The sequence below is a fragment of the Eufriesea mexicana genome, unplaced genomic scaffold (assembly GCF_001483705.2).
Source record: "Eufriesea mexicana isolate 0111107269 unplaced genomic scaffold, ASM148370v2 scaffold2545, whole genome shotgun sequence".
NCBI classification, from domain to species: Eukaryota; Metazoa; Arthropoda; class Insecta; order Hymenoptera; family Apidae; genus Eufriesea; species Eufriesea mexicana.
The window spans coordinates 506416-519336 of NW_016910608.1; the positions used below are offsets into that span (position 1 = coordinate 506416).

General features: G+C 40.2%; 1 protein-coding gene across 2 annotated transcripts in view; it reads right to left on the minus strand.

Annotated features, from left to right (window-relative positions):
- Rh50 (Rhesus blood group-associated glycoprotein Rh50) overlaps nt 1-12921 on the minus strand; it is a 46183-nt gene that overhangs the window by 5515 nt on the left and 27747 nt on the right. The window contains exons 5-9 of one of the 2 annotated variants that reach the window (XM_017903760.1): nt 10547-10724; nt 4393-4543; nt 2836-2983; nt 1763-1981; nt 1592-1674 (exon numbers count right to left, since the gene is read on the minus strand). In XM_017903760.1, the coding sequence (XP_017759249.1) occupies nt 1592-1674; nt 1763-1981; nt 2836-2983; nt 4393-4543; nt 10547-10724 (779 nt within the window). Of the gene's footprint in view, nt 1-1591; nt 1675-1762; nt 1982-2835; nt 2984-4392; nt 4544-10546; nt 10734-12921 lie in introns of both variants that reach the window. The other variant, XM_017903759.1, reaches the window with a different exon arrangement.

Sequence of the window (12921 nt, forward strand, 5' to 3'; positions counted from 1 at the left end):
CGGAAGAGTGAGTAGATTCATCCGCGTGTTCTCCTTTATTTTCCAATATCTCAGACTACCCTGCCTCTCTCACTCTGGTTCTCATTTCCAGGCAATAAAGGTCCTTTCTCGCGGAGCGATTTATCTTCGACCGAGGAAGTTTCATGGAAGACATAATCGCAGGGTGAACTTCTGTCATCCGAAATCGCCGCATTGACAGCGGATTAACGAGAATCCGGCCAGTGGACGGTAACGAAATAAGAAAGTAACGTGATACAGCCTGCTCGAGCTAACCATCGGGGATAACCGACGTCAGAGCCGATCACGTGCCGGTGAAATTTAATTTGCCCGCGATTCATAATCGTTTTGCCGGGCTTCACGTGCACGTCGTTCCATCGACGAAACCCACTTTCCGCGAAATTTATGTTCCCCACGTATACGACCCCGTGGTAAGTTTCACCGCCACTTTGGCAGCTTAAAAATTTCACCCGGCACTCGTCAACACTTGCACGGAGCCTCCGCGTGATTATCCGCGTGATTATCGAGCTAGACCATTCACCTTGGCTTTAAATTTAACATCCTGTCAGGACGTTACGTTGTCACATTCCCAGTGGCTTCTCTGATTAACGTTACCTCGAGAAATACAGGGTTTACTTCAATCGGGGTCAGAGACAGTCCTCCGGGTAAAATTAAAAATGGCCCTGAAAATGGTTCGAAGGATTATCAGAGGGACTGGAAGCGGATTTGTCGATTGAAGATCGTGGAGGAATTAGAGGTCGTCCTTTATGGGAAATAGAGAGAGTATTCCACTTTGACTAATGGAGAGAAGAATCGTGAGAAATTTCTTGACCTTTATGGAAGATATTTTTAAAGCAGGATGAGGATGGAATTGGTTCTATCTTTGCGCTATTTTCAGTTGAAATATGGATTTAGTTAAATCATAATTCTTTATCGGTTATTCAACGAGTTTGTCGTTATCTTGTTACCTTCTTGTTTTAGGAACTCCAATTGTAGAAGAGTAAGATTAATTTGAAATTAGGAAACAGGTGCGATTCATTGGTAATTCAAGATAATAATTTCACCCCTGGCAAAACATGCTTTCGTAACGTTAGAACAAAGTCAAAACAAAACATTTTGCGAAGAGTATCGTACAGTAGCGTAGCTAGAGCTTCTGCCATCCATTGCAATAGTAGAAAAATATCGTTGAACGCATTGAACGCGTTAAAAAGTTTCATCAAATTCTACTAATACAGAAATTATAAACTTGATATAAATAGAAGAGAAATGAAAATCGCGCCGCAATTATATCAACATTATCTAACATTATCTAACATTATCTAACATTATTAATCTAAGTAACGTAACACACGTACAGTACCTATTTTCACAATCACCTTAATTTCATTTCTTCAAACACAATTGTCCATCTACTCATCACAGAATTACTATGTACCTCGCGCATGTACAGTACCTTGCACAGCCACTTACCTTCGATTTTCCAAACACACGAACGTCAAATCAAACACCATGCACTCCAGCCCTCGATTATTCGTTAGACAAGTATAAGCACATTTGCTTACCTACAAGTCGAATTGAAAAAGCGTGTAATTACCGTGAGATACTTGTATCCAAGCACGCTGAGTAGCCCAGCCAAAGCGCCGACGATCAAGGCTCCTACCGGAGTGCACATCATGCCTGTGTTTATTCAGAAAATGTCGCCCTGTTAGATGCACAGACGGGTACCGTCCAATGTAAATCTCTGATTAATTAGGTCGTCTTGTACCTGCCGCGGTGCCGATGGCTACACCGCCGGCCAGCGTCGAGTTCTGCACGTGCACCATGTTGAATTTGCTATCCTTCGAGACCAGGCCGGAGGTCGCGAACGCGATCACACAGCTGGCCGAGATCGACAGAAAGGTGTTTATAATGGCCCTTTGCTGATCGTCCCCTTCGAGGGCGGCGCTGTTGAACGACGGCCAGAACAACCATAGGAACACCGTGCCTGTTGAACCAAACGTCCTCCATTCCTCCACTTCCGTCAAAAGATACGCCTCGCGTGTGATATCGGCCAAGTGTTTGGATTCGCGGTAACGGTGCAGGACAGGGTGTTTGAGGACGTGGCTACAACGTGTTTGGGTTGGCTCTCCGGTGGAGCCAGGGATGCCGAGGACGGAGTTTTTGGAAGTTGGCCGATTTTATTTTTCTTGCCAAGGAGAGGGAACGCAGGTCGAGGGTAGAGCAGTTCTTGGACCGTGTGAAATTTTTGCTTCCGGTAATTAACCCCCCGGCGTCGGCAGACGGTTAAGTATACGGTGTCGTTTAGCAACTTTCCTTGGGCGCGAATTTCAGTTTGGCAGCGCGTCGATTATTTTCTCCGCCACCGGCTGTATTCAGGAATTTTCGCGAGCTAGTTTTTGGAATTATGTCGGATGCTTGTGCGAGAGGCTACTTTTAGTTTCGTCGTCGTATTTTCTGGGGTTGTAGAACTATCTTTGCGTATCCTTTAGCGGAGGTGATTAATGTTTTTTTTGAATAGGTTAGTTATTAATTTGGAATTAAATTTCGCAGAGTTTGAAATTAAATTCCAAAAAATTCGCAATTGTTTATCATAATCGTCAATTGCGAAATAATCGTGAAATTCGTCAGTATCTTTTTCGTAGCTCTCTCTGAATAGGTTAATCTTTAATTCGGAATTAAATTTCGTAGAGTTTGAAATTAAATTCCGAAAAATTCGAAGTCGTATATCGTAATCGTCACTTGCAAAAAAATTGTGAAATTCTCTAGAATCTTTTACCTAATTCGTTATGGTATCTGGAAGATTAATTACTGGGATGTAAGAGAAATTAAAAGACAGACCGATCATGGCAAAAATATCGGAGTTATAGGACGGTCCTTCGAGATGATGTTCCTTGGGCCTGCCCTTCATTCCTAATACGAAACTGACAGCGAGTCCGAAATAGGCTCCGAATGCGTGAACAAACATGCTATCTCCAGCATCGACAACCTGCGGAAAGATAAATTAAAAATAATATCCCATAACGTGTCGTACATTTGAAATGATCTAAAAATTTTCAGCTCTTCGGACGCGTTCGATTTGATTTTCTATTTGCATTTTATTCATTTCAGCACGCGTTTCGCACGGTAACGATACCTTCGTCGATAAACGCTGCAATTTAATGGAGACCTCGTGTCTTTTTCGAGTGAGTCAAGGGAAAAATTGAAAATAAAATCGATAATGGCAAAAGTAAATATGCTCCGGGTCTCGAAACAATACGAAATACTGCGAAAACATGCTTCGGTTACGAGTAATTCATATCATGTTTACGGTTGTATCAAGCGTTCAATGAAAACAGTGGCTTTAATGCACGTCGTCGGAGTTTTAACGACACTCGCCGAGATTTTTGTAGAAATTTAATACCGTGATCGGGTTCCTTCGTTTTCGACGTACATTCTTGAATATCGATTACTCCATAGTTTACTTCCTCTTCTTCTCTTTCTTCCTCAACATCGCGAATACCTATCGCAACTTTTCTAATTACCAATACTCGTAACTCGCTAATTCTATTCAGACATCGTTTAACACTAAACGTACCGCTATTTTATACACACCTATTCTTACCATAGAGGGTCAAATGACCCTCCGTGGTATATAACACTTGGTACGTTTAATGTTACAAACTCGAACGATATTATGCTCACGATCGCACCTCTCGAGATATCGATTTCTTCGATATTTACTGAAAATTGTCAAATATAACTCAATCCCCTTAGAAGATTTATTTCACCAATCATCTTACACAGTAAATATAGTATAATAGGACACCAAAATTCGGTGAAATAGAATAAATAAACCTTCAGAATTTCGCAATTGCAACCCCGTCTCTTTACCCCAAAATACTCCCCAATTATCCCGTATACACGTAGAACCCCAATATGACTCAACCCCCTTAAAAGATTTATTTCACCAATCATCTTACATAGTAAATATAGTAATATAATAGGACACTAAAATCCGGCGAAATAGAATAAATAAACGTTCCGAATTTTGCAATTGCAACCCCGTCTCTTTACCCCAAAATACTCCCCAATTACCTCGTATACACGCAGTACCCCATTACCCGTTGAAAACTGCTACCTCTAACCGCCTTTAAACGAACTAATAACCCCCACTCCTCGGCTAGCTGAACGGCGTTAGCCCATTAGCAGAGATTAAAAAATCCAGCAGCCCAACCCCTGCACCCTTACCCATCAGCCAATTTCCGGCGTTCGCTTTGCCCAGCCATCAGCATGGAGATGCCAGGTGAAGGAAAGTCTCGGTGGTTTCCGCTCGATACCGGAAACGTTTGCCCGGCGCTGGAAGATCGAGCGTGACGGCCGCGTAAACGCGTTACGCGGAGGACGGGGTGAACTTACCATGAGCAGATGCTCGCCCACGTACTTGTTCACGGTGAACATGATCAGCTCGAGGATGCCCATGAACACGAGCTGCATGTAGGTCGTCTTACCGAGCACAGCGCCCATGGATATCAACGGCGTGGCCACCGCAACGTCCGCGCTCAGCAGGCTGAAAGTGGCCACGTGGGTTGATCGATACGAGCGTTATTAACCGGCTGCTAGTCGCCCGAAAACCGGAGATCAGTATTCATAACATGGATGCGCGTTCTCGACTGCTATGCAAACAGGTCGGATCACGGAACCGGAACACGGACGTGATATCCAGCTCGTTCGTTCGCGCGGACTTAGCCGCGCTGACGATTCCCCCGGTTGCTTCTGCCAGGCAACATAAGTTGTGGCTTCCTTTTCTCTTTTCTCATTTTCCTTTGCTCCTTTTTATTTGGCTTTCGTTTGGGGATGTTGCGTCTCGTTGGGAGAGCTCGTGCTGGGCTCTTATTTTGAGGTTAGGTTTTGCTTTTTAACCTCCTTACACTCGACGATTGTTTGGCTAGGGAAGAGCAGATATCAAAAGATTCTTTGGTGTAACGCTGACGATACTTTTTTGAGCACGTAGAATTATTTGTTATATTATCTTAAATTTGACATATCAATTAATATCGATCTTCCAAATTTTATGAAATTGTCGCCTAATGGTGACTAGTCGTCGCCTCTCGAGTGCAAAGGGTTAATTTTTCTTTCTGTCTTTTCTAATTTGAGTCTTGTTGAACGAGTTTCTCATTTTCTTTTTCCTTTTTTGTCAGTTTTTCTTTTGAGATGTAGAGCTTCGTCATGGGAGTTTATGCAGGGTCTTTTATTCTGGAGTTAGGTTATGTTTTCTTTTCTCCTTTTTTATAGTTCTGGTTTTGGTTTCGGGACGTTGAATTTTGTTCAGATTCTAACGAGGTCTCGTATACGTTCGATCCTCTCATTTGTCGAATTAATTAATTTCTTCTTATACAAGGCGTTTATTTTAGTTTTTATTACAATTTTATTGCGGACGTGTTTCGATGGAAAAATTATGCATCGATTAAGCGTGTTGCGACAGCAAGATAGTAAAAGATTCAGAAATTAGTAATTAATCTCGTGCTCGATGATAGATATTTTTCCAAAAACAAAGATATTCTTCGATACGTTTACGAGTGATCGAACACGATTAAACAGCTAGGAAAAAAAGGCGAGGGAATAACGCAGCGACATGCAAAAGTAATTACAACGGCAAACAGAGAAACCGCGATGCTCCATTTTTATGATCATCTCTTTTTCGGAAAATTCGAACGAGCCGTTATCCGAGGCGGAGCATTTTTCCTGCAGCGCGATGGACCAGCGTGAATTCGAGGCCCGACGAAACGTGGAAAAGAGAGGATTCGAAACAGAGAGTGTATTCGTTGCATACTTTTTTCCCCGGCTTATCAACTATTCATGCATCAGGTAAACACAATCCTACAAGCTGGCTTTGGCATTCAATGGTGCATCGGCAGGGTTCGAATATATTTCGCCGCGGCGGCTGCAAAAATATCCTCGGACTTTCCGCCAATGCAGACCTGATGTGTATATTACCTGGACTGCTACGAATTTATTTGTTTCCGATATGTATGTACGTGTCCGATGCTTTTTTTCGAATATCGTGGCGCTGTCGGGGTGTCCAGACCAGCGTCGATCTTGTGTTACAGCCACGGCTTCCGCGATATTTTCTCGTTCACTTCCAAGTATCTTTCGTTCGAGTTATTAAAAAAATATTTCGAAATTTTCCCGTGGGTGAAAATATCTAGAAATATCAGAGATAATTAATCACAATATTAGAATGTTCCTTTATAATATCGTAACATGCCCAAGACGTCATGGTACAGCGGCCATCTTGTGAACGAGAACTTTGGCGATTTTTTCTAGTAAATTTCGAGATACCCTTCATCTTATTTTTCGAAAATATTTTACAATTCTTATGCATGGAAGAGACTGAGAATATCCAATATCGAGATGATACCGTGTAATTAGAGTGTTCTTTTTAATATCGTAACATGCTTATGGTGTCGAGACCCAGCGGCCATCTTGTGAACGAGAGTTTCGACGATTTCCTCTAGTAAATTTCGAGATACTCTTCATCCTATTTTTCTAAAATATTTTACAATTCTTTTTAGGCATGGAAGTGTTTGAAAATATTCAGTCTCGAGACGATACCGTGTAATTAGAGTGTTCTTTTTAATATCGTAACATGCTTATGGCGTCGAGGCCCAGCGTCCATCTTGTAAACCATTGCGAATTTGGACAATTTTCTCTAGTAAATTTCGAGACAACTTTTCTTCAAGTTTTCAAACATATTCGACAATTTCATTTATACATGGAAGTATTTAGAAATGTCGAAAGTCGAAATAGTACCGCGTAATTAGCCAGTAATTAACTCGAGCGATGGCGCAGTCGTCGATTAGAAGAGGTAAAGTAGAAACGTGGAATTAATAGAAGTATTTTAGCAGAGGGCCTTGGAAGTTCGTTTGAAGTGATTGTACGCTTTGCTGCCTTGTGGAAGATTATTACAGATCGCAAAACCACTCGGGAAGCTTTATAATGCTCTGTGATATTGCTCGCTGCCATAGATGCTTGTAGGGTCGGAAGATACTTCGGATGGAATGGCTGGAAGATCTTTGGCAGACGGAAGAAACTTCGCCCAGTGTCGTAAATGTCACGGGAATCGTTTTTAGAAGCTGCAAGATACTTTCCAAAATTGTCCTTGGGCTTTTAATATTGCCAACTGTTCTGGAACCCTTCAGGATTGTCCCCAATTCTGCTGCAAGGATATTTCGAAGCAGAAACTTTAGAAAAGCTTCGCGTTGCTATGCGGCATTACCTTGGCACTTTGGAAGCCATTGAACGTTTTAAAACAGTTCGAAACGATTGAAAACGTCTTCGAAAAGCGAGAAGACTGACTAGGGAATTTTTGTATCAGGTGTGCTATTATCGTACGTTCTACTTATCTACTTATGGGAATTGTAAGAATGTTTCAGAACATCGTGGAGCACGTTCACGCAACATTTTGGCGCTACGCGAGACAACTCGAAACATTGTTGCAAATCGAAACAAATCCCTAGAGAATTTCTATGTTATACTATCCCATTATTTCGCAACTATGACCTGTCATAGCATGTTCCGGGATATTTTGCAAGCGTACACAACATTCTACTGTCACTTGGAATAACACCAGGTATTGCTGCAAATCGGAAAGAATCCCTAGGGAATTTCTACATTATATCTCACCATTACTTCGGTACATTGTCGTGGAATGGTCTACGATACTATTCTACAGTACTTCGCATGCTTATAGAACGTTTAAGAGTGGAATAGGATAATTTAGAATAGTTTCGCAAATCGAGAACACTTTCTAGGGAATTTCGTGTTATTCCGACATATTTTAAACCTCCTAGAGTACCTAGGGTATCTATAATGCTTTCGAGCACGCCGCAACTTTGTGTAATAAATCTGCAGATCGACATCGTCTTGAGGAAGCTTCTACTAACTCGCAATGTTCTTACAATGGTTTGGAAGTTTGTAAGATATGTTGGAAACTCCCTAGACATTTTTCAATTTTGTGTAACACGGGAGTAATTCACCAAAGTGTATCACAAATCTCTGCAGCTGTCTGGTGCACTATTTAGTGTTCAGAAAATTTCTCAAACCAAAGAATTTCGTACGCTCCTACAATATGGATACCATGCTTCCAAGCAATTTGCTTAATTTAATAGTTGTTTTCGTAAAACCTCCCATAGTCGACTGCAATAACTCTCGAAGAGGATCAAGCCTTTTAACGAGATTTGTAACTAATCTTTCAGCAACTATTTTATTATTATTCAGCAATCCTTTGGGAATTTTTAAAATTCTTTTAGCAACAAATTTTTTCCCTAATTTTTAAACAGATTGCTTAATGAAAATCATTTAAGAAAATATCAAAAGTAGCTGTTGCGTGAAATATAAGGAGAAGAAATTAATATGACCCTTGTTAGTAGAAATACGAATGTTCAAGCGCGTTTTAATTATTTAATGGAGAGAGGCATACGAAAAGGCGGGCGTTCTTCTTAAGATTTGAAATTGAAATGACAGAAAAGGTGTATGAAAGCGATGCTGTTGAAGAAACGGGGAGTTAATTGAGTTTTCAGAAAAGTCGCCTAATGAATATTATATGTTTCAATTAGCTTGCTTACGGCGTTAATTTCGTGCTAATTCCGAGTGAAATCTGGTCAAGCGAGGAAGTTTTCAACGATTCAGAATATCCTCATTGTGAATGCAACGACATAATTAGCCGCGAGAGTAATTACTTTCGCTCTCGTTAGTCTCTGCCCCTCGGAGCGTTCTCCACTCTCGTGATCCTTGCGAAAATCTTTCTCGTTTCTGCGTTCTCGTTTCGATTTAAATCATTCGAAGCTATTTCCCATTTCCAGCCCTGGAAAATTATCATTCACGGATATATTCCATCCTGCATACTAAATTTCGATTTCGCAGACGAAATGTCCGAGTTGCGAAATATTCGATCCTTTTCACGAGAAAGGGGAGTATGCGGAATTTAATGAAATTCCTTTTTTTTTTTCTTTATTTTACTCGCAGGTCGTATTCCTGTCTCGTTAAATGCTTTTTTCCACTGTTTCTCAAATTATTATGCAAATTTAGCGGCGTTCCTGTTACATATATTTGCAAAGCCAGGGAACCAATCACCATTTATAATTCTGTCATCCACGGAATTTGTAATTCAAAATTTCAAAACGAGCTCGTGGATTAGCCGAGGTTAGTAATTCGCGGGATTCGTTCGGGACTTTCAAATTGCGAACTTTATGACGCAAGTTTTTGTTTAATTATTTTAACGGAATACCGAATAAAATTCCGACGATTTTTCGGTACGATCTCCGATTTCCGAGCAGACCATCCGGTTCTCTCGATAAGTTCGTGCGACTGTTAATAAATTAACAAAATTTTAAACAGTTTGTTGCCATCGATAAATCATAGTGATCGTAGCTAAAACAATGCATTTAATTATATTCACATTTGGAATAGAAATTTCCTGTCTTATCAAATTTCTATTCCTAAAATTTTGTTTTAAATTTTTTACCATTATTTTAATTTTTCAAACATTTCTTTAAAAGAATATTCATCGAATTTTTTCCTTAGAAATAACGTGATATAGTCAAATCCGAAATAAAATTTAGGAAAAGGATTCGAAGTTAATACACTCTCGTGAAACGACAAATTTCGTCCAAATAATTCTCAATATACATAGTGTCCCAGCAACGGTAGTACAACCGAGGAGGGCTGATTATACACGAAAAAACAAATCGAAAATAAAGAATAAAACTTTTTCATTCGAAGCTTCGTTGTCGAGAAAATCGACTTTGAATATTCACCGAGTAGGTACACGTGTACTTAACTAAGGCTTAGATAGATAGACCACCAATGGATCAGTATCTGTGGTCCAACCGAGGAGGGCTGATTATACACGAAAAAACAAATCGAAAATAAAGAATAAAACTTTTTCATTCGAAGCTTCGTTGTCGAGAAAATCGACTTTGAATATTCACCGAGTAGGTACACGTGTACTTAACTAAGGCTTAGATAGATAGACCATCAATGGATCAGTATCTATGCTCCAACCGAGGAGGGCTGATTATACACGAAAAAACAAATCGAAAATAAAGAATAAAACTTTTTCATTCGAAGCTTCGTTATCGAGAAAATCGACTTTGAATATTCAGCGGGTACGCTGGTCTACTGATGGCCCATCTTCGCCTGAGCCAAAGCGCACGCGTACGCAGTAGATATTCAAAGTCAATTTCCTTCATAACGAGACTACAAATGAAAAAATGTTATTCTTTATTTTCGACTTGTTTTTTCACGTAGAATCAACTTCATCTCGATTATATCACCAATACTGATACATTGATGATTTATTCATCTAAGACATTGTTAATTGCACGTGAACTTGGTGAATATTCAAAGCCAATTTTTAAAAGATTTTATTCGCTCTTTTAAAAGATTTGCTCTTTCACGTAAAATCACCCCCTTATGATTTTTACTATCGTTGCTGGTACACACTGTATATAATAATAATCTTTGTCATTAACAATTATATCGAAATAAGCGTAATGAAATTTCCACGAACCTTTTCAAGGATAGGTAAGACTTGTTGTCCTTGCCGATGTGCACGACGCCTTCGCAGATTATGGCGACTTGGACCAAAATGGCGCCTAGGAGGAACGTGAGTCCGATGGCGCTCTGACCGTATCTCCTGAGGAACGTCATGAGGAAGCCGAATCCGATCCAGATCATCACGTGGACATCTTGATACACTGAGCCGTTTTAACGGTGGCCAGGAATCGCATGCGTGCACGGGCATAGGGAAAACAGAAAGAGCCCTTTGTAGGCGCATGTATGGCTCGCGTGCGGTTAATCAGCTTGCTTGTTCGCTCGTTTGTTCGCCGGAGAGCGGTGTTAATCGTTCGTTAATTGATCGTCGTAATTACGTGGCCCATTTAGAGGTAGAACGCGGTTTCTGTGGCCCGATTCGAAGATAATCGCGAGCTTCCTTCGCGATATTCACGCGTATTTCCGAGGCCAGCGATAATTTCCTCACGAAATGTGTTGACAGACGAATCGTGCAAGGTGACGAGTACCTAAAAGTAATCTAGATGCTTTGGAGAAGAAGTTAGGGTAAGAGTGGAATTAAAGACTCCTTGGAATTTTGTCTTTCCTGCACTGGTAGGAGAGGTTTGGTCAAGGTGTGTTAGTTAGATGGATAATATATAGATATAACGGGTGATCGAATTTTAGTTACATATAGGGGTGACATGGTAATTTTTGTGACGCTATCTCGGTAAAATTTGGTAGAATTTTTGGGATGTTTTTTTTGATAGAGATTTACGAGAGAATAATCTTGAAACATATGGTATATTTATAGGTATGAATATTTAACGTGTTATTTGTTGGATACTTTTATGTACCGTTCCCGAATTTTCTGAGTAAATTAGATTGCTTAAAATTTATGCTCATTATCTAGGCTTGATTTATTGACAACCATTTATGTGTTACTTTGAAGTTACGTTTAATAATTGGCATATACTAATAGATTTATATAGAGTGACATATTAGCCGATACCTATTATAATTAGTTCCCTGCAATATAATTAATATCCATGACGTTTTAATTGATATTATTAAAAGTACAGTCATAATTATCAATTTACATAGCGCTAACAGTAGCATTTACGACTTTCTTTCCTTTTATTTTAGCCTCTTGAAATAGAATATGCTAGATGTTCACTGACACATAATAGAATATGCACTGCACCCTGTATACCCAAAGAAAACACCTTAAACACGATGCTAGGAAATTAAAACAACGACCATCGTCACAGCAATCGCTATAAAATTGTGTTAAATAAATTTTGAAGCCTTCATCCCTTATCACAAAATTCACACAGAACACAGGAATCTCTAACACCACTCATAATCATTTAACCACCCTGCACCCTCGATTAGAATTCCCAAACGGACATTAAAAAATTCCAAAAAGTCAACGAATCACTCTACACTGATAAACTGTATCAAATTCCCAATCTATCATTCCCATATTTCAATTAAACTAACACAAAGCTCAGAAAACACCAAGATCAACAACAGTCTCCCAACACCACGCCCTGCACTCTCGATTAAAACTCGCCTTAAGAAATCCCAACAAGACAACGAGCACTTGTCGCTACCCGACTGATCGATACGCATTTTCACGGGAAAAATCCGCTGCTTCCGGTTCGCGTGAACCTTCCGCACCAAAGATATCCGTCGCTCTGTCTCCTGACAGAGGGACTGTAACTCTTCGTCGGTGGATGTAATCGATTTCACCGGTTGAATTTTCATCCGTGGGCGAAATTAAGCGCGTATAAATCAAACGCGGAAAGAGGCTGGATTAAGAGGCGACACGTCGGCCGTTCTCCTATAAAATATGTTCGTAAATCATTGGAAAACCGGCAGACGTCTTAGGATTCGCCCCGAAACAGATAATTCGCGCCTCGCCCCGGGACTCATCCATCACCGAGTGTCGCTGCTCCACCGTGAATGCATAATAACCGGAAAATCGCGCTGATCCGGGTCACCGTTTTTGCAGGAAAAACGGATCGGCTGATAACGGCTGGAGGTGGGATTCGAATTTTTCCCTGTAATTCCTTCGGACACTGTCGATGCAAGAAAATCGGCTCGGAAGAGGGAACTTTGGGTTTAAAGTTGGATTTATCTACGTTAGTCATTCAGCGAAGAAAAGCGTGAGAGGATCTGGGATAATTTGAAAAGGGTGACATATAATAGCAATTCCTGAATAAAATATATATATATTTAGATAAAATCTATATTTTGATTTGAAAATAAATATTAGGATTTTTTCTTTTGGAATTATTGTTTCCTATATATTGCATTTAAAGTTGGATTTATCTGCGTTGGTCATTGAGAGAAGAAAAGCGTGAGAGGATCTGGGATAATTTGGAAAGA